At 36.5% G+C, this 23,500-nt stretch overlaps 1 protein-coding gene across 1 annotated transcript; it reads right to left on the minus strand.

The window, feature by feature from the left end:
- Window positions 1-196: 196 nt before the first annotated feature.
- On the minus strand, window positions 197-21,586 carry MFRP (membrane frizzled-related protein). Its single transcript, XM_072425254.1, has 14 exons — window positions 21,531-21,586; window positions 19,762-19,849; window positions 18,169-18,335; window positions 14,131-14,233; window positions 12,370-12,483; window positions 11,155-11,253; window positions 10,266-10,473; window positions 9,986-10,116; window positions 8,280-8,405; window positions 7,540-7,765; window positions 4,741-4,868; window positions 2,916-3,050; window positions 2,675-2,802; window positions 197-495 (listed from the first exon to the last, which is right to left on the minus strand). Exons 3-14 carry the CDS (start codon window positions 18,316-18,318, stop codon window positions 271-273), a joined length of 1,773 nt encoding a protein of 590 aa, XP_072281355.1. The 5' UTR covers window positions 18,319-18,335; window positions 19,762-19,849; window positions 21,531-21,586; the 3' UTR covers window positions 197-270.
- Window positions 21,587-23,500: the final 1,914 nt, after the last annotated feature.

Genomic DNA, 23,500 nt, shown 5'->3' on the forward strand with positions numbered 1-23,500 from the left:
TACTCACTTAGCTCGCATTCACTTAGTACACAAACTGCAGTGTGCGCCAGTTAAGTGTTGGAGTACATAGGCGATATTTATTCTTTTATAATGGTACCAATATCAGTCTGCTTGCAGAGATAAGCACAGATAGAAATAAACTTAATGTCACTCATTAAGATGCCATATGAGACAAAAAAAGTAGACAATAGGCTGATAAATATTACGTATTTTAATTGATTTCATATTTTACATGTACATTGACTCTACAACTCTGTATACTAAAGTTTATTAGGGGATCACACAGTCTGGTTGTTGGCTACGTGGTGGTAGATGGTCACACTTGAATGGCCATGAGAGGCCAAGCTGCTCAATTTGAGCCAAGCATAGGTGCATTGCATTCAAACACACTGAACGACAAGGCTGTAAAGCTCCACCATCAGATGAACAGCTGGGAACCAACAGGGCACACAATAATGGGCGCATAGCAGGAAAACATGGCAGATCCTGAAGGATCTGTAGGAGGATATAAGAAAAGTTTAAGTAAAAATGTAGATGTTACATTGCAGACAAAGCAACTTGTATCGATGTCCCCACCTTTAATTATATTATTTGAAAAAACAGACCTTAGATGCAAAACAGCCCCTACTTCACATTGCCCATCTCTACACCATGCTGACAGAGGTAACATTGTTTTGAGCTGCTGTGAATGCTGCATGGTTTGTCTAAACCAATATGGCTACCAATTCAATTAGTTAGTGGCTATATGTACGGCATTTCTTTACACAATTTATCACAGAGGTTATGTTATTGGATAATTCTTTGTTCCTTTAATTGCTACACATGTCTAACTTCATTTGTCTATTAGGAAGTCTAACTTCTTTAAATTCCAGAGCTATGCATTTTATCGTGCTAAACCAACATTTGCAGCAATTAGGATCATTCTCCATTTTTTACTTATACATAACCTCATACTTGGGGGGGGGGGGAGGATAGAATGATGTACAACAAATCCAGCTTTCTCTAGGAATGCCGATGCTGATTGGAGAAGAAATTGGTTTATTAGGGTGCAATCCTTTCATGTATTTAAAGGAATGCATTCCAACTGCATTACTTTGAGTGTCTCATGAGTTTTGGAATTTGTCCTTGACAGCAGTCCTGGGACAAATTCCCTGCCACTCTCCAGCTTTACTGCTTTAGTCAATGTAGATCAGGAGTCGTCAAACTTTTCAGCTCCTCAATGCTTTTATATTGTTTTAAAACAACTGATCTCTAAGCATTTATTAAAATACAAAAATCAAAAGTTATATTGAAGGTTTTTAGCATAATTATTTAGTCATTACATATAGTTGTCAATATACATTGATTCACTGGTAAATGAGATAAAATGAAGTTTTAATGCTGACAATTTCTCTGGTTATCCACAACTTCTAATATGGTTGTTACAATGATGAATTTTAACACATGCACAGCAATCAGTTCTTTGGCACCACTCCTATCACAATGGGTGTACTCCTTGGCTTTGGTGGGGAGTATGCTCAGTAAGGGAAGTGACCCCATACATATATGCATCCTGGAAGCAAAAAAAAAGTCATAAGACCAGTTACAACATGCAACTGATCTTACTGGCAACTGACTTTCTCTGGGCAACACTGTGTTGCTATTAGCCACTTCACCTTTAGAACTACTGCAGAACTCCACACAGAACTAAAAATTTTTATTGACCCCAATCAACCTTTTACTGACCACATATTAACCACCACACATTTATCGCCCCTCTTTTACCTCCTGTTGATTTATTCATTGTGAATACAGGTAGTACCCGAGTTAAGGACATCCGACATACAGATGACTCCTAGATACGAATGGGGTTTCCCTGCTTGTTTGTGTGCAGGACAGAGGCTTGATGGGGGAGGAGGTAGGCGGTTTGCATGACTTGCAGAAGAAATCCTTTGCTAAACACAACTGAGACTGAGTTCTTCTACAACATCTTGTAACTCTTTAATGACCAAGACAAACGCTGCAGTTGTTTCTTTTTGCATATCAAAACAGCTTGCCCTAGAAGTTATTGAATGTTTTTTGCTCCATAAAGCTGTTTTTTTTTTGCTTTGTGATTAACTCACAGTGAGGATTTATTAAAGTAACTAACACCATGCTGCCTAATTGCATTTATTAAAACAACGTACCTGTTCCGACTTACTTAAGAACAAAACAGTCCCTATCCTGTATGTATGTTGACCCCTGGGGTTCCCTATTGACTATCTAGCCTTTGACCCATCAGAAACCATAAAAAACACCTCTTTTACACCCAAAACTTGGATCATGCTACATTCTTGGATATGATTCCTATGTGTCTCCTTGATGAGTTCAGCTCTATAGTCATCTTATCCAGTCCATAGGTCAACCTGTTTTTTCATATAGACCTGGTTCTGTTTGGGACGAAGGGGGTGCTGCTGTTCACGGCTAAGTCTGTAGGATGCTGCTACCACTGTTTACTAGTTAGCTAATGAGGAAAATCATAGGTTAATTTCTGCTAAGTAGCCAGTGGTGATAATTTTTTGGTTTTTGCTCAACTTTATAAAGTTATCATTTTATCAGATATTTATTAGGTATCAGTTTGTATACCTCTGACAATTACATACATACAGTTAAATGAAAAATGTTAAAATTACCATCTACCTTATGTCCATACTACCTTATATCCCTTGAGCAGTTCATTGGCAGCTGGTTGTTCAGGAAGAGACACCCAAAGATTGGGAAATACTGTGAGAGAATAGGATAGTCCCTGACATAATGGAACATTCAGTGGGTGACATGGGTTCTCTAAGACAAGGCAGAAAACAACAAAGAAAATTAAAATGATATCAGAAGCATATCTGTGGTTTAGAACTGGCAGTAGGGTAACTATACTGGCACACGGATTATGAAATAATTACCTGATTCAGGAACAGGTATATCAGGACAGTCCAGTTCATCTCTTCCATCAGAGCAGTCCTGCCATCCATCACAAGCCCATTGAAAAGTTACACACTTTCCATCTCCACATCTCAACTCCATGGAACTGCATTCAACTAAAAAAAAGTAACACTGGCCACTAGGTGCAATAGCAGGAATATTTAAACCCAAACACTAGGACTAAAGCAATGTGAATTTGTTTCAGAATTTAAGTCTACATTTTTCACTAATAAATACTTCATTCTTCCATTAAGATCCTGTGAGCAATCTAAGTATGCAGAGAAGTGGGAGGAAGAAATGGGGGCTAACTTTTTTTTTTTGGTTTAAGAATAGCTATGGATGACACTGATAATGGGATGACTGACCACATTTTTAATAGATTATGTCCAGACCTGCAAAAACAGTTAACATTGGATCAAATCATTTATTTGACAGATGGCAGGAAGCAGCAGTGTTTCTGTATGTTTTTTGGATGCTCAATGCGGAGTCCAGGGGAAGTTTACTGCCTCCATAGATTTGAAAGGGAACTGCCTACAAAGACCTAAATGGGCTTAAACAGGCATTTTCAAATATCTGTGCTGGTGTTTATTGCCTAAGCTAGCATTTTACCTGAAATTACACCTAAGCACCTAGGTATTGGCAGTAGGTTCTGGGATTTGTAAACACTGTTTTTTTTTTTAACATGGGTCCAAACATAGCTATGTGCTGTATTGTTCATTGCATAATCATCATTATTTGAAATTTTATGTATAATAAAACTTCACTCTGTACGCTGTGTTGTATGTGATAAAATAAATACCAATAATCATCACCTAGTAAAAGTTGTTTAGAACAATTAAATGTCAAGGAATCTTGTAGGTAAATTAATAGCATTTATGTAACTGTATCCCAAATATATATATACAAAGCAACAGCTTGATAATCACCTTTTCATCGCCCATCCATTAACCATACTGAGCAGAACCAAGCTGTCAAATAGATAGCTCAGTCTTGCAAATTACACTGGAAGATCTTGGCTCTCCCTGTGTAATCAGCAACACTCCACTGTGCAGTATATTCTCATTTTAACATGCTCTATAGAAATACAAAAAACAATAGTTCACTGCAACAGCATGAATCCAGCCTAAAGCACTATCCCAATCTGTCCATAAAGTTTGCCTGCTTTTCATTACCAAATGCAGTCAGTTATACTGTATGTTACTCACATGATCTCAAGGCCAAATATAATTAATTATATTACTTCAAAAATAAATTAGTAAAACAATTACAGTGTGGCTTTAGAATAATTATGTGATGGAAGCTGTGGAAATCAACTTCACTGATTAATTGTTTTACAGCAGGTAGCATTACAACAGTTGGTATAACATTATAAACAATGCATTGTATCCATAGAGAGAAGAGAAAAATCACAGAACACCACTAGATGTCTCTTATGTCTCAGGTCATCCATATGATCAACATGTTGTATAGGAGGAAATATCTTTTCATTTCTCCTACAAATTGTGATGTTTGGAATTGTAAAGCTCTTAATCAAAAGCGTGGAATAGCTATGGGGAAGATTTAAGCACTTTAAATATATTTAAAAAGCAAGTTCTGTTAAATTTTTTTTCTTTATTTCACACTTAAAGGTTTTTAAAGGAACTATTTTATTTGGAGAAAATAAAATCTTAGAAAATGGGCAATATTACTTCACCTTTGCACCATTATTCCTGAAAATTGAATAATGATAGTAATAAAAAATGTAAATTAATAAATACAATCAGAGAAACAAAATTCAGTAGATATTGCAAATGATGTATTACTTACTTTCTGCAGAATTTAGAGCTTGATAAGTTGCAAAGAATCCTACATTTGACACTCTATTTGCCACAAACAGAATAGTCATCTGAGCCCCAGAAGACGTAAGTGTTGGAGGTATTTCAGAGCCACAGAACCTAATTAAACAGATTGGGATATAATATTGTGCATGCTGTGTAGGAAATTTAGGTTGTGTAATATTTTTGAGATTTTTGTGTGTTTAAGCACAAAAAACTAACATTTTGAAAGTTTTGTATATAAAAAATTATAGTCTTCCAAGAACATAATACCAATTTTCAAGTTTAAATTGTTAATCTGTCTACAAAGTCATACCATATCGTAAACCAGTAATAACTACTGTAAAATAGATTGGCTAACATACTATGATATAAACACCACTTCTACGTTCATACATTAGGTATCAAAAATTACTACAGATTGAGGTTTTACTGATGTAAAAAAAATATATGCACATTTAAAAACATAGTAATATTGACTCACCCAGTACCTCTATTTTGGACCTTCTGAACCCCAACAAAACAAATGGCTGCAAAAACACATAGAAAATAACCCTCTACTAGATATGAGCGAATCGAAGCTGACGAAGTGGAATTCGATCGGAATTTCAGGAAAAATTTGATTTGATCCGAATTTCCTTGCGATTCGTGGTAACAAATCGAAATTTTTCCTGAAATGGCGGCTGCACATCTAAGGACTTTAGAGAATCTACTACGATCTTTGGGCACTACAGGGGATGAATAGGGACTTGTCCCCATTCATCACTTGTAGTGCCCTGTATTCTTAGATAGTGAAACTCTAAGAATACATAGTGCAGCGCTGCAACAGCAATCGCTCTTGGCTTGCTGTGATTTTACTATGTATTCTTAGATAGAGTTTCACTATCTAAGAATACAGGGCACTAAAGAGGATGAATGGGGACAAGTCCCCATTCATCCCTTGTAGTGCCTGGACATTGTAGTATAACTGCAGAGGTCATCTGCAGTTCAGTTTTGCCACTGTGACGTCACGTGGGAAACTGAACTGCAGTCCTCTGCAGTTCCACTACAATGTCCAGGAATTACAGGTGATGAATGGAGACGTGTCCCCATTCATCACCTGTAGTGCTCTGTATTCTTAGATAGAGAAACTCTATCTAAAAATACATAGTAGAAGTACTGCACAGCAACCGCGAAATAGCAGAAATAACCAGAAATAGCATTTAACGCTATTCGCCGCAAATAAATTCGGATCGAACTGAATCTTTTCGGAAAATTCGGCGAACCGACCGAATTTTCGAGAAATTCGCTCATCTCTACCATCACGTTATGGCTTTGTTCATAGCGACCTGGCTATGCACTGTGTAATATATTGGTGCTATAAAAAATATGATGATAATACTGATAATGAAATTGTGGCTATTGTTTTCTCTAGGGTATAGCAGAAGATCTAAACTAGTGGTACTGGGGAAGAGGGAGTCATTATTATGTTTTTTTAAAATCCGTATTTAGGTTTTCTATGATTTGGTAATAAATAAATAAATATTCTTGCAATCATTTAGTGATATTCTAGTTTTGACAGTGGTATTGTCCCAGTCTGTAGCAATACCTGATTAAGGATATAAGTATAATTATAAATATAAGTACAAAAAAAAGGCAAAAGTTTTGAGAAAGTGATTTTTTTAATGTAATGGTTTTGCTGTATATTTGTTTTGATTATTATTAAAATTAAAAACTAAAAAAAAATTGCAATCAAAATTTAGGTAAATAAAGAACTTTTACATTTAGCCAACAGATGATGTACGCTCCTCTACACGTTTTCCTCTGTGGCCTTTGTTCCATTGTTGAAAAAAGCTGAAGCTACACACATAAAGAAAAAAGTCAGGGCCTTGCCTCATCCCTTACCACACAGCTTCATCCATGGCTTTAAACTCTCACAGCGGGCAGCTTTAGCTGTGCACTTTCTTTAGCCACAACTAGTAGTCATAGTACTCATGGAATATTTTATTACATATTAAATGTTAGCAAAACAAGAAAAGTGAGAGTGTATTGAATAGACTATAATAAGAAAAAAAAAGTACATTCAAACCATCCTGTTTATTGGCTATCCTAAACTGTTTGCAGTAAAAGCTTGGTGAGATGGTTTATAAACATGAATTTTGGGAACTTGGATGGAGATATTCATACCTCTTGCATGTAGAATTTTGTTGCCTGAAAAACAAAATTGTCTTGCTGCCAGATAGGAATTTCCTACATTGAGCTGCTAAAGAGCAAAATAAAGCAGGATTTATATGTCCCGCCCTTTTAAGCTGAATTGCTGCTTCCATCACTACATCTACTTTACCTAGCTAGTTAGCCTTAGTATCCCACTAACCAGACATCATTGCTACACAAGGCACAGAGATACTAGTGGAGGAGTTTTGCCCTCTTCACATTAATACTTCTGGATCCAACAAGAATAGTTTGATAGAAAAATAATGCTCTAATTTTTTATAACTTTGTATATAGGTGTAAAGCTTATTATGAGAGCAATGTTAATAAATTACACAATCTCTATCTCAACTTGCCAACAATAGATAGAATGCGCAGCAGAATGCAATCTTTTATGTTACACTGGAAGGTGTTACTGATGATCAGCAACATGATGTGTAAGCACCCTGACAGTCTTCCCTTCCTAGGCCACAGGCTTCATTGACTGAGCAAAATCTGTCCCTGATCGAATACATGAAAATATGACAGCACTGAATTGCCCATATAGATGCTTATATAGAAAGAGTGCAACAAAACATTTAAACTAGCAGAATTCCCTCACCTTCCCATTAAACTGGCAATTCCAAATCCAGCACTGTCATGGACCTCAACGTAATCATAACTGCAGCCCCTCTGGGACACCAGGCTAAAGTTGTTGAATTGCAGTTGGATAGTCAGACCATCTGGTACAGAGATAAGCCAGCGACAAACTGTCTTTCCAGGATAAAGTTCAGGATGGCTGGGGGAGAAGAGAGACCCTTGGAGGGTACTTAAAGAGCCTCCACAGTCTGAAAGAAAAGAAATAGACTATGTATTTTCTTCTGCTTTTATTATCGCTATCATTCCTTGTTTCTGTTTCCAAAACAGATACCAGTTCCTACCCCAGGACAAACAGTCATATGTATCTACTACCACAAAGAGAAAGATACCAACTATAATACCCAGGCTGGTATATGGAGGGTAGATCTAGAAATGCAACATTTATTATCCGGTGTATACGTACTTGTGTTACTTTATTGTAATTATTTACATATATGGTACATAGCTGCTCACTTAACATGTAATCTCTGCTGGGTGTTTTGTTCCTCCAAATAAAGGGAAATAATATAAGCAATAATCAGACACTACTAAAATACAAACTGTATACTATTACAAAATGTAATTCAGGCAGTTGTACAACCTATATCTATATCTGTAGCTAAACAATTTTTAAATTTATTGTAATCTGACAATGGTTGGATACATACTGTATGTATTGTGTGCTCAGATAAAATATACCATAGCAGTAAATTAGAGACATACCCCACTGGCTTTGGCTGCAATTTTCCTCATCTGTTCTGTCTGCACAGTCAAAGATTCCATCACAGAGGGCAGGAAGCAAGAGACAATGTCGTCCATCACATAGGAATTCATCCCAGGAACAGCTTCCTACCAAAACACAAAGATCACAAACACATTCATGGAGATCTTAAATGATGTTACATCTTGCCACGTGACATCATCCTCTAGAACAGTGTTCTCAACCAGGGTTCCATGGAACTCCAAGGTTCCTCCAGAGGTTGCTAGAAGCTCCTTAAGCTTGTGACTTTCAGGACAGTTTACCAGTTTACCAATATTCTTTTTTGGTTATCTGTAAGGGAGCCAGCCTTCCAAGCCCACTGACCACCACACTAAAATACTGTGAGTTGTGGATATAGTAATTATAGAAGGGGATCCTTGAAGACTTGAAAGTTATTATTATTAACATATTCAACCCACAAATTAAAGAAAATCTTCCTCTTTCTTTTGCATTCCAATCTTTTGTCATCTTAATTGTCCAGACTGGGACGACTTAACTCCCATTTAGCCCTAGCATCTGCAGGGGAAGCTGAATCATGCCAGGTATCGTGTGCACATGTGCAGTTCAGTGAATTTTGACAGGTAGGATAATGATCAGGCAGGTAAGACTACTTACTGCAGAAGGAACATTGTCCCTTTCTGCAATAAAGCCCTGCCTAAACCCAAATTAACATGTATCTTAAGAACTTTTATCTTCAGAAATGCATCCTTATGTGGTCTTTATTTGAATAATCTTAGTATATGGTTACCTAACATTTTGATTATGAAATGTGTTTTCTGTATATTTACTATAATGACATACAGTAAAATGTTTCCATTAGTAGTAATTGGAGTTAGTTTACTAAAGGACTAAAAGATGTTTACTAAGCAAAGTGAATTATCGCTTTTCAAGGGGAATGTTCACTTATCTTAGTGAACATGGTTACAAGTCATTTTGGGAAAAATGTGCTATCATGTGCAAAGAAATTATTTTTGCTTGCACATAAATGGATGGTTGAAGTCAGAAAATTCATATGCAAGATGATACTTCACTTTAAAGTGGGAGTAAACTAAAAAAAAACCTAATTTGATCCCTCCGGAGTTCTCTTTGGATTGGGTCCCGCGTTGTCCTGGAATCCTCCTTCATCCCGGCGCCATCTTCTTTGCCCTTCCTCTGCCTTCTGCCTACGTCACGCAACATGGCATTGCGTAAGCATGTGATCCGGTGACATAACCTGCGGTAGATGGGGAAAAAAGAGTGCCGATCTCACCACGCATGCGTAAGTTAACCTTTTTTGTTTTACTCCTTGAAGAAAAAGCTCCTTCTGCACATTCTCGAGATCAGGCATGCCCAGAAGGACCAGCCAGAAGCCTCCTGGGATGACGTATGTATCCCAGGAGGCTCTGCTCTCCCATTCCGTCGTCTTGACAGCCCATACTCCCTCCTCCAAAAAAAAAGGTCATTTTTACCTTATACAAAAGTGTTGTCTACTCTACCCCTAAAGAACATCCCTAACTCTTTAGCAAATCAACCCTCCATTGTCTTTTACCGGTCTGCTTTGGTTGAGTTGGGTAAACACAATGCTTAAAATCCACCAATCTACTAAAAATTTTGACTGCCATTTCCAATGGCTTTTTTTCAATATAATTCAGATATTTGTAAAAACTGCTTATGTAGTTAAATGACGTACCTTGGCTAGGTTCAATCATTTGATATTTTGCAAAGAAGCCTATTCCTTCATTATGGTCATCAGACACAAACTGGACTTGTAACCAATGTGAGCTAGAAATAAATGTAGTTGGTGTAACAGAGCCACAGTACCTGCAGCATAAAGAAAGTCATCATAAATATAATTTTAATGAAAATTTACATTTTACATTGATGTGAGAGCATACCTATTTAATATACAGCACTGCCTAATATGTTGGCGCTATATAAATACTGTTTATGAGTGATAATAAAAATAATACCTGCTTGATGTGTTACCATCTCTGAGCTCCAACCAATCAAAAAGACAAAATCCATATCGTTCCACATCCAAGTATTGGATTTTAAGCTGGATTCGCCTTCCTTTACCAGCTTCCAGCATCCACGAGCAATGAGAATTAGGAGGGTAATGAAAGGGATAATTGGGAGAGCTTATTATTCCATCAGAGTCACTCAAAAATCCTCCACACACTAGGAAGAAGAAGCAGACAAATGTTCAATAATTGATAATGCACTCTCAAAAATAAATAGATCAAAAATTAAATATTAAAAAATATACACATTTATATAAATACACACACAAGTCAATAAACATTTTGTATGTGCCTTTATATCTCATTGGTTACTATGTCTTATTTTTCTATATTATTATTATTATTATATTTATATATATATATATATATATATATATATATATATATATATATATATATATATATATATATATATATATATTTTTTTTTTTTTTTTTTTTTTTTTTTTTTTTACTATAAATCCTAAAATTTTCCTTCTGCAAAAAAAACCCCTCTACTTCCATTTTTGTTTTCTTTTTGCAAAGGTTTAGTTTCACTTTAAATGTAATGAGTGCATACATTTCCTTTTTTCACCAAGTACAAAAATTTTTTCCAAACTATGTTTTTAAGCCACTCCACTTGTAATGGAGATGAATATAGGACATGCTATATGTAGTGCAAATGAGCACAGCAACTCGGGTGACAAGGCTGGCTTTCTCCACCCACAGACTGGAATTGTGTTATTAGTTGGGTTACTAAGTTAAAACACAAGGATTAGGGTTTTTGAAACTAGAATATGCCTTAAATGTCATCAAATCATGGTATATCGTACCATTTTACAATTAGATTTATCACTCACCAGGAGCAGATTCAGAAAATTCCTTTTCCTCGCTGGTTCCAGTAGAGAGTACACTGGAATTGGGCGATGCTGCTGTTGTCAGATCATTTTTCTTATATCCTGATGTAGAAATATAGGAATATTATGAATACAGTTTTGATTGAACTCCAGGCAATTAAATACCATGATGGAATTACTATATGGAAATATTTTATCTACTAAACAATTTCCAATCAATTATTTCTAAGCTTTACACAGGCACCTTTCATAGCACATCCAGGCTGGTGACAACAAATACAGTTAAGGAATACAATGATGTCCCCCAGAGGTGTTCTGTTTTCCAAGTTCTATTAGTGCTTTGTGTTGTTGGTTATGGCATTGTAAGACATTCTACTCATCAATATTATTAAGCTCCTAAAAAACATGTACAAATACAATAAAGTTTGCAAAAACATTAATTTGCTGTAAGATTGGCCAGCCTGACTTTCGCCGACATCCCATCTTACCTGTCTAGTTCCTGTAGTAGTAAATATGCAAAAGTAAAGAGCTGGGACACGTACCCAAAATATAACCCAGCACAAAGGTGTAGGCTGGCATTTTAGTGGTAAAAAAGAGTAGGGAGAGTGAGCATGTTGTTATTAAGCTCTTGTAATGTAGGCAGGAAATGGGGGCTTCCTCACTATGCTTGGACAATGTAGTACAGGTACAAATTTAAATATGCATAGATGGGGGAAAGGGTACTCAATAAAAATATTTGAAAGTCCATGGCATTTCACAGTGCTCCAGATATAGGTAAAGGTAATGTGATGATATAAGAAATGTTCCCACACTTTACTAACCCATTCTGATAATAAATCTAAGAGGTCAAAAAAACATTTCTCCACCCTACCTTCATGGAGCAGAAACCATAATCCAACGAAATAGGAAACCTTTTAATATACCATTCTTAATACGGTAATACAGTGATGAGATCCCTAAAAACAAGAAGTGGAGACCTCATTCTCCAAATCATGTTTTGTCCATTAGGATATTATTCGTGTGGGTCTGGGACAAAAATGACCTCTCCTATAGCAAACCACATTCCATTCCTTTTCTGTATTTACGGATTATTTTTTTTAAAGTACTGGTCAAAGCTTTACCATCTGACCATGGGGACACTAAACATTAGTTGGAATGTGTATATGGATTATAATAAATATAGCAGCTGTAGTTTCATTATATATAATTATTACTTACTAGAGATCAGTATTCCAAGTGTTAGACTGAAAATCAGCACCAGGATCAGGATAACTGCTAGAAGTACGAGTACAGTAAGTCGATTCTGATGAGGTCTTCTACTCTGCAGAGAAACTAAAAAGAACACAAATTACCCATATTACACTGACCCATTCCGTCTTTACAAGATTTCTTGTTTCTGTATTGATATTTATTTTTTTTATTTTTATTTATTTTGCTATTTGCTGGTCATTGATCAATGCAATCTCTTTCACATTTCTCCGCTTAAATCTTTAGTTAATGGTAATTTCAACAACAAAAATTGAGGTCATTGGATAAAATATTATAAGTGGTGCTATTAGCAAATTGGGACACTGTGTATGTGTGCATCAAGTGTGGTAAAGGGCAATTACAGCTCACCCTTTTTATGTGGTCATATAATGATGAGTTGTAAAGGTGGTTTTGGGTTTGGGTATCTAATTCTCTTCCACTAATCTGGTTGAAAATAAAGGGCTGTTCCCCACCAAAATAAATCAAATAACAATTGCAAAAAAATCTCCCTTGCCTGACAACTATCTATCTATCTATCTCTCTCTCTCTCTCTCTCTCTCTCTCCCTCTCTCTCTATCTATTTACAGTATTTTATGATATATATGATATATATAATGTTTTACAATATACAATATATATAATAATATACAAATATATAAAAAACTATTTAGGTGGCTTATTCTACTTCTACTCTCCTGAAACTGGAAGCTTGCTTACTAACACAGATCTTAGTAAGTAACTATTTGTGTGGGAACTCTCATTTCATGTAGTTACATTTCATTGTAATAATATTTATAGCAAATCTCTTAGTTGAAAAGAGCATAATTTACCGTAAAAATGTAATATGGAGGCGACAGGTACACCAGGATAATATTACAAAATTTTAAAGTAAATCTAAAGTTGAATAAAGCAAATTTTCAATCTGTCATGTTGATAAGTCTTACCTTTGAAACTGAACTATTAAAATAAAAAAATGTTAAGTTTAAAAAAATGTATATCTGTGAAGCTACAAGACCTCTTAGTGATACTTTACTGCGGTGTTTGCCACCCCTAAGAACCTACTTTCAAAAAATAGGCAACCGGGAGCAGTAACAGGTGGTAAATGATTGGTTTTTCAATTGTTTGGAAACTCCTGTGCAAGCGGCAGCAAAAGCCTAGCAATGCTGCAATTATCTTTTCATTTTTGTGTTTCGAAGTATGAGCATATTTAAATGTTTGCAAGTGGCACCAATTATTATCATTGGAATCAGGATAGATCCCAAAAATCAATAGTCTGAGCTCACTACCTATTTCCTGTGACTACAAGTCTCACTTTATCAATTGATTTCTACAGGACTTAGGGATGTTTTGTCTATTGTTTTATCTACCTTGGGTGTTTTCATGATGACGCATAATTAACCTTCTAATGGGGTGAATGGACTATATACACTGTTTTCCTAATAACTTGATTGCTATTAGAATATGCCTTGTTCAATGTTGGGTTTATATGGACTTTAAAACTGCATTTTTCGTGACTGCAATTCATTAAATTGTATAGTTGTCTCATTCTTATATGTTTCATACACTAAATGCTTAATTGTGAGGTCTAACAGGAGCAGCACAGAGCACAGACAACAATAAATTTTATTGAACAGGGTGGACACAAACAGATGACATATACAGAGCTGTGGACCATTTAGTACTGTTACCACCTTGCATTGACTATGTCATGTGTAAAATGTTTGGCCTTACCAGTGCTGACTTGAAAAGATCGCATGACAAAATCTAAGTCTGAAAGGGCTCCGGGTCCAATGATCTCTGTTCCAGTGTCAAAGTCCAGATTACAGAACATCACCTGTCAGAGGCAAAGAATATTTTGTGTGGTTTACTGCCCATTACCACAACATATTAACATCAATGAGCGCTTTAGGAAGTCAGTTCTAAAAAAGTTCTGATTTCACTTTGAATTTTTCAATTGCATCATCGTTCCACATTAGTGACACAGAAAGTATTAAAGCCAAAAACAACCAGAAACCTATTGGTCTTGGAAGGCTTGAATCATGGTGGATGAGGTTCGGCAGTATTATAATGCTAGAAGTCTAGCAAACAAAATAGGCTTTAATAATAAGCCTTAATGAGTGAGGAGAATTATGACTTAGTTGGCATTGCTGAATCCTGGCTTTGTTCTTCGCATGACTGGGCTGTCAATATTCCTGGGTATACTCTCTTTTGTAAAGACAGAGACAAACAAAAGGGTGGTGGTGTCTGTCTGTATGTGAGAAGTGATCTAAAAGTGAATGTGAAAGAAGAAATTGCGGATGGAACAAGAAATGAGGTTGAGGCATTATGGGTGGAGTTGAATGTTGAGTTGAATAACACACAATTAATTATTGGAGTCTGCTATAGGCCCCCCAGTGCTGAGGAAGAAATAGAAAATCAACTACTGGCACAGATAGAAAAAGCAGCAAAAACTGGAAATGTTTTGATCATGGAAGGTTTTAACTACCCCCAGACATTGACTGGAGTAATGGCACTACAGGAACAGCAAAAGGGAGGAAATTTGTGAATTTAATACAAGATAATTTTATGGTATAGTTTATAGAAGCACCGACTAGAAATGATACTCTGCTGGACCTACTTCTTTCTAACAATGCAGAACTTATATAACAAGTGTGCATACAAAAGAGAATCTGGGTAGCAGTGAACATAATATGATTTCATTTAATGTAAGCTGTACACGGGAAGCAAAAACAGGAAAGATAAAAACATTTAATTTTAAGAGAGAAAAGTTTCCATTATTAAGGGTTGCTACCTGTGACTTGGACTGGGAGACAATATTGTCCTCAAAGAACACTGAACAGAAATGGGAATGTTTCAAGCCTGTTCTACAAAACCACACTGAAAAATATATTCCAATGGGTAATAAGTTTAAGAGGCTAAAATTTAAACCTTTGTGGCTCACAGCTGATGTTAAAAAAGCCATAAGGAACAAGAAAAGGGCATATCATTCCATAGATATAAAAATGAAGGATCACCATCATTTGAAAACCTATTTAAAACTTTTTTCAAATATATTAATAGCAAAAAGATCAGATTTGAGCATGTAGGCCCCTTAAAGGATGTCGCTGGGTTGGTAACTGGGGATAAAGACAAGGCGGATTTACTAAACCTTTTTTTTTAGCTCTGTGTACACAAAGGAAAATGGCAGAGCTCAAGTCCAAATTCAAAATAGCAATGTCACTCTGCCTTAAATGAGTCACAATAGCTCAAAATTGATATGATTGAGAAACAGCTGGGAAAAAATAAGGTTGACAAAGCACCAGGACCCGATGGATTACATCCACTTGCCCTCAAAGAGCTGTACTTGGGTATGTCAAAGCCATTATTGATATGTTTTTGAGACTCTTTAGTCACTGGCAAGCTTCCAATGGATTGGGGTAAGGCCAATGTGGTTCCTATCTTCAAAAAGGGAGCAAAGTCATTACCAGGGTTAATACAGACGGGTTAGTTTTATGTCCATAGTTGGAAAGGTCTTAGAGAGTTTGATAAAAAACCACATAGCAGAGTTTCTGCTAGAAAATAATATTATAAGTGATAGCATGGCTTCAGGAAAGACCAAAGTTGTCAAACAAATTTATTCTCTTTTTATGAGGAAGTAAGTAAACAGGTAGACAGTGGAGTAGCAGTGGATATAGTGTACTTGGACTTTGCTAAAGCATTTGACACTGTACCCTACAGACGGTTATTATGCAAGTTAGGATCAATAGGTTTAGAAAAGTCATTCTGTAAATAGATAGAGAACTGGCTTAAAGATCGCAACCAGAGAGTTGTAATTACTGATTGTTACTCTGAATGGTCCAAGGTTGTTAGTGGTGTACCCCAGGGTTCAGTGTTGGGACCTTTACTGTTTAACAACCTTATAAATTATATAGCGATTGGGATTAAAAGTACCATTTCTGTGTTTGCAGATGACACCAAACTATGTAATGGAATTGGGTCCATACAGGATGTCTATAATCTACAAGCAGACCTGGATGTACTGTTTGATTGGTCAGCCAAGTGGCAAATGACATTTATTATTGATAAATGTAAAATTATGCACTTGGGGGCTAACAACATGCATGCTTCATACTGCTAGGGTCAATACATTTGAGGGAGTCAGAAATGGAAAAGGATCTGGGGTTTCTGGTAGATCATAGACATAATAACATGCAATGCCAAGCTGCAATATCTAAAGCTAGTAAAGTACTTTCTTGTATTAAAGAGGAGTTCACTACAGAGATGAAGACATAATCCTGCCCCTGTACAAAGCATTGATCAGACCACATCTGGAATATTCAGTCCAGTTTTGGGCACCAGTTCACAAAAAGGACATTGTGGAATTGGAGAGAGTGCAGAGAAGGGCAACTAAACTAATAAAAGGAATGGAGGAGCTCAGCTATGAGGAGAGATTAGCTGAACTGAATCTATTCTCCATTCAGAAGAGACGTATAAGGGGGGATATGATCACCCTGTATAAATATATAAATGGTCCATATACAGAACTCTCTTCCCCAATATTCACCTTGAGATCATTACAAAGAACAAGAGGGCACTCTTTGCGTCTGGAGGAAAAGAAGTTTAAGCTCCGGATAAGGAAGGGATTCTTCACTGTCATGTCTGTGAAAATGTGGAATCTACTCCCTCGGGAAGTAGTTTCAGCGACTACTATTAATCACTTTAAGAAAAAGCTGGATGCTTTTCTAGAAGGACAGAATATAACTGGGGATTAAGGATTTAAAGTAAAGATAACAGAGACTGTTGACACAGGGAGCATCCCATTGCCTCATGGAATCAGGAAGGAATTTTTTTCCCCTGTTGAAGGAAATTGTACCAGGGTTTTTTTTCCCCTGGACCAACTATGTCTTATAGGGTTTTATACCTGGGATATGTTTATTTCCCTAGTCATTGAACTTGATGGACTTACGTCTTTTTTCAAACTAACTATGCAAGTATATATAATTGTGTGCATAAAACAGCCCTTGTTCAGTTATACACTTCATTTTCTCAAAAATTTGAGTCCCAGGCTATTTAAAATTGGACTCCTTACCCACAAATACAAATGTCACACTGTATAAATGCCCCAGAGTCATCCACCTCAGACAATCCTTTGAACGTCAACATACAAAATTTGCATCTAAAATCATGCATCATTCAGGAATTTTTATTACTATTCCACATCCCTATCTCAGAATCCTTAGAAAGAGGTCATCCTCATATCAGTTCTCAAATTCCAGGTTTGCTGGATCACCCAGGTTCACTGATGCAAATGAATTTTCTCCAGTCTTGGACAGCTTTAATAAACCAGGCCCATTGTGATTTTAATCCCATTAAAATGTAAGTATTGTAATGGGCATTTCATTTAAGGACACCTACAAACATATTGTAACAAAGGGAATTTTTCATTGAGGAATATTCAAAATTTCAACCATTCAGTGGCAAACACTAGATGGATGCTATGCCAAATACATATGCTAAGTAATTTCAGCAAAAACAGGCAATATCAGCTTAAGGATTCAGGGATGTCCTATCTTTTCCGGAGTATACCATTATATTTATTGATATTTTTAGAAACTAAATTATTAAAAAGACAAATCTTAATTCTTTATTATGCATGTATACCATCTTTATGTTTTATTGTTTTAATATTACAGGTATACAAATATGCCCATATCAGCAGTATACCGGTAGGTTGTTATATAAGAAGATTTTCTAACCGTATGCTAACATTCTATGCTGCTTATCACATACCTCTTCCTCAGAGTGCCCATGTTGGGAGACACAGCTATTCTCACTTAGCGATTGATCTTGCTGTATGATTATGGTGTCTCCAGGTCCTCCTGGTTCCGGGTTTAAATGATGCATGGATACACAGCTCTTGATATGTTGAGTTATTGTCATTAGGGGATGCAAAGATTCTGTTGGGAGAAATATTTAAATATAAAACCAAAGCTAATACTTTCACTTGCATTTTTAAAAATATAATCTTAAATATATGGCCAGTTACAGAAATAAGAAAGTTGGAGATTTGACAGTGACACATGAGTTTTGGTAGGAATGATTGGATGATGTCTCCAGGGCTTCCACATTTGCCCTTGTATCCCTAACCATCTTCCCTGTGCCCAGTCCATGCTATCCTACCTTCACCCAGGAGGATTTGTGTCATCAGGGATAACCTCCCATTTGCAGTAAAACATTTTTCAATGCCCGACTGCACATGTAGATAATAACATGTAAATACAGGTAGCCCCCGGGTTACATACGAGATAGAGACTGAATGTTTGTTCTTAAGTTGAATTTGTATGTAAGTCTGAACAGGTACATTATTTTAAAAATGCAATTAGGACAGATGTTTGTATCAATATATTATTAGGCAGCATTCTGTCAGTTACGGTATAAAATCCTCACTGTGAGTTATTCACAAACAAAGCAAAAAAAAAACTTTATGGAGCCTAGACATTCATTAACTTCTGGAGCAAGCTGTGCTTTGATATGCAAAAAAAAAACAACTGCAGAGTTTGTCTTGGTCATTAAAGTTTCAAGATATTGCAGAAAAGCTCATCTCTTAAAATGACCCACAATCTCAGTTTTGTTTAGCAACAGATTTCTTCTGCAAGTCATGCAATCTGCCTGCTCTCCCCATCAAGCCTTCGTCCTGCACAGAGCGAGCAGGGAAGCCCTGTTTGTATCTGGGAGTCATCCGTATGTCGAATGTCCTTAACTCAGGGACTACCTGTACTGCTCAGTTCTTTCTCTAGTATACATTTTACATTCATCATTTTTCATATACCACACTATGTCAACAATTATGTCATGGCAATGGTACTAAACCATTTTAACTCTCTACGTTCTGATTTGCATCACCATTTACAGGCAGAGGTTCATACCATTGCTTTCCTACAAATGGCATTGGTTGCTCCTTTTCATTAGTGTCCTTAAACCTCAAGCATAACTAAGCAGGGTAGAACTTGTGTTTTGTTAGAATAATTTGTCTAATCAATGTTAATGTTTTGTGTGATGCAGAATGAGGTTACATTTGATGAATGATAAAGTTTTGGTGATTAGATTGGGAACAAATACGTGTCGTCAACCTCCTAATAATAATGTAAGTTGATATAAACCATTCAATTTGGTTAATGTGCCTAACCCCTTAATGTCCGAGTAGGGACAAAGTATGAGAAAATGTAAGGACAGAACAGTAGGCTACATGCGGGACAGAAAAACTTTTAGGTATTGTATGAAATTAAAAAATCACTTTTATTAAATATATAGGAATTTAAAAAAACAAAAAAATAGGAATAACAGAGTTAATACACTGTATCCTTCAACAAAGTTTTTACAAACGTGTATCAGGAATCAAAGAGACAGAGTAGTTGGGTCCCTTCCCGACATGTTTCGCCCATGTGGGCTTCTTCAGAGGATAACAGAGACCCTAAAACGATAGCTAGTGTAAGTATAGTTGTTTACAAGATAAGCATAAAAAATATATATGTTTTGGTGATGCAAAATGAGATTTTTGATGATGAGGTGGTATAACTGATAATTTTGGGGAAATGTAAAATGAAGATTTGGGGAATAAATAATTATGTTTTGTTTGATGGAAGAAATATAAATGATGATGATCTGTGGAAGGTGACATCACACCCAGCTATTTGGAAGATTAGCCTAATGTCACTTTAGATGTGATAATTGTTTTTAAGTAAGTGGTATAACTATGAGCACCTAGAAGAAAAGAGAGTTATGTTCGAGGACTGGTTAGACCATTTTGCCTCTTTTGTACATCATCATCTAAATCAGTGTTTCCCAACCTTTCTTAGTCGCGGCACATATTTTACAATTAGAAAAATCCCACGGAACACCACCAAAAAGTCAGACACGTAAATTAGCTACCTGCTGCCATCTAGTGGAAGAGTTTTTTTTTGGTTCTGCCTATCACTATACATCGCTGGTATAGACAAATGAAGACAAATTTTTTGCAGTAAATAAATCATTTTGGGACCAATTAACTGAAATTGGATAATTTCCCACGGTACACCCGAAGATCTCTCAAGGCACACTAGTGTGCCGCGGAACAGCGGTTGAAAAACACTGATCTAAATCATTTACAATAATAATGGGACGTTATGGGGTCCTGAGATACTCTGAGATAAACTGACTTTAGCTTGCATTTAGCTCTCTTAAGACAGTGGTCACCAACTTTTTCAGTTCCATGGACCACTAGGGTTGGGGGTGCGCCAACCACAGCCCAAAATTTTCTCACAGACCACCGGTTGGCAACCGCTGCTCTAAGATACCTCTTCTGTTCCTGTATAAGAAATGGCACATACGTAGAAAACGTACGACACTTCCAATATTTCGTAAAACAAACCTTGAAGTTTCAACTACCATTTTTTAAGGAGTCCTCCAACTTCCCTGTGTTCACTGGTTCTATCAAGAACAAGCACAGCTGGGTCCCTGGGACTGCCGCTGAGCTCTTCTACCTTACTGATGTCAATGAGAAGACCTTAGCTAACATAGACAGTAATTATAATTACCTTGAAGAGGAGAATGATATGACATTAAAAAGGAGAGGTAGCTGTGTTTAAAGTAGCTAGAAAATTAGACATATCAGTTAGAGTGATTGCAAGTGAAAAATATGTTTTTAAATAGGAAACTGCACATACATGCAAGTAAGCATGTAAAATATATAACTTATTAATACTTTTTCTTGCCTTTCTTAATGTTGTGGCATTGTTTCTTTATTTATACATGATCCATGTTTAAGAAGAGTCATTCTGTGCCTTACAAGAATATAATCATCAAAAAAAAAACAAATGCGTCATACAATAAATATATCTACAGCTTTCTGCACTCAGTTTTAACGCATAGATAAATGTAGGTATTTTTACATAATTGAAAGTAAGTTTTTTCACATAATACATTGTTTTGTAAGTTTATGTAGTCACATGGTGCAACTGAGCAAAACAGAATTCATACAAAGAAACACAAAAAAGTTGAACATACTAAAGTGTCACTTATACAGTGTACAGTTACACAGAATTACCATAAAATAGTGTAACATGTTCATATAACAATAAACATATTTTACACAGTGCAGCATAAGTGTTACGTACCTGTTGTGATTCCAAGTGTTTCTGTTTCTTGATGTGAAACTTTGTAAGCTTGAAGCACAGTGCCAAAGCAGAGAAGGGGGCCTGCTAAAAAATGTGCCAGACAATCTAATCCGAGTCAGGTGAGTGACCCTCCCTGTAATGCCAAGAAATCCACCTCAAGCACTCTAAATTAAGTTTAAACACGAGTTTTATTTAAGCAGGATGTTATGACGTTACAACAAGGGTATTACAATCAACTCAGAGGTAAAGCATAAAACTATAAAAAAAATGTATGTACAGTCAAAATTTTATTCTGTTAAGGATTTTTTTTGTTTCCTAATACGATGACAATTTTACAAACTTGGAAAAAATCAGAGAAAGAATGGGCCCTGATTTAGTTAAGCTCCCCAAGGCTGGAGAAGATAGCCTATCATGGGAAAACCTGGGTAATCCAGCAAACCTAGAATCTAATTTAAAGTCATTTTCTATTTGTTGGGAAATGTTTTCAATTCTGGACCAGATCCATTCCAGGTTTGCTGGACCACCCAGGTTTTTCCATGATAGATATCTTCTTCAGTCTTGGAAAACTTTGAAAAATCAGACTCACTGTTCCAAATATTTATGTGTGTACATATGTGTATATGTATAATATAAATATATACGTTATAATTTTATACTGTATATATGCAAAGCTTAAAGCCCCCCTGCAAGGAAAATCAATACCGTATTTATTCGAGTATAACGCGCACTCATGTATAACGCGCACCCCTAATTTTCGAATAAACATCGGTATAAAATTTTGTTTACACCAAGCATTTTAATTGACAAAAAATATTATTGAACACGTGCGGCCATGTGCGGCCAAAACACTGAATTAACGGGATACAAAAGCAATGCTTACCGTAACGTGTGGGTGAGGAAATTAAGCGGCAAACCCAATTCGGGGGTGGCAGGGCTGGGGTGGCAGTGGCGGCCGGTCCATTGAGGGAGTACGCGAGGGCGAAGGAAAAAAAAACGTCACCGCGTCGCGTACAGTGAGCGGCTGCAGCCCGGAAAAGGCGCAGTGCAAACTCACAATTCGCGTACGCCCTCAATGGACCGGCTGCCACTGCCACCCCAGCCCTCGTTTATAACGCGCACCCAAACTTTGATTTCTTTTTTTGGTATAAAATTTTGCGCGTTATACTCGAATAAATACGGTAAATAGATTTACTGGGAGCCCACACCAGCTGACCTTTCTCCCATCCTTACCTATCTTTAGCTTTTTTGGTCACTGTTGGCTGAATAAAGTGGGAAGGTGAGTAAAAGGAAGGTATGTCAGCTGGTGAAGTTGGCATTGGAATGTACTTACTGCATTGCCCTAGCGAATGACATAGTGGCCTAGTGCCATGCTACACATTGTACATGCCATTGTAGTCCCCTCTCGCTGTAATCCATTGTTACAAGTATCACAGGGTGGACCAGATGTCTCTTTTAACTTCCCCACATCCAGCTTTGGCATGACTTGTCTGGTTCTAAAGTTTGATCTTGGTAGTGTGATATTAGGAGGCCAAGGTATGTCCATGATAGGAATGCACTCACTTACAGCGAACAGACCTTTTAAAGGAGGAAGGGAGCTTGAATTGACAACCACAGATGGCATTTTATAGAAGTTATGAAAACAGAAGACAAAGTCACCAACATTTCAGAGTACAGAATTTATTGTAAACCCCTGCCACAACATGTTTGAAAACCCAACGTTTCGGGGCCATGGAGGGTTCCTTCTTAAAGGAAACATAGTGCCCTAAATCATGTAAATATTAAATAAATGCAACAAAATAAACAAACAATCATCATCATCCTCCTACAGAGGCCCCTGGGTGTCACAGTGTTTGGAGTGTATATACAAAAGGCCTCCCTTCCGAGCAATAAATTAATCCCAGTCCCCACCTCATGCTGTCTAGCCACATTTTCTATAATCATAGCTCTTACGTAAAGAATTTGATGGTCAT

The sequence above is a fragment of the Pyxicephalus adspersus genome, chromosome 11 (genome assembly GCF_032062135.1).
Source record: "Pyxicephalus adspersus chromosome 11, UCB_Pads_2.0, whole genome shotgun sequence".
Taxonomy (NCBI): domain Eukaryota; kingdom Metazoa; phylum Chordata; class Amphibia; order Anura; family Pyxicephalidae; genus Pyxicephalus; species Pyxicephalus adspersus.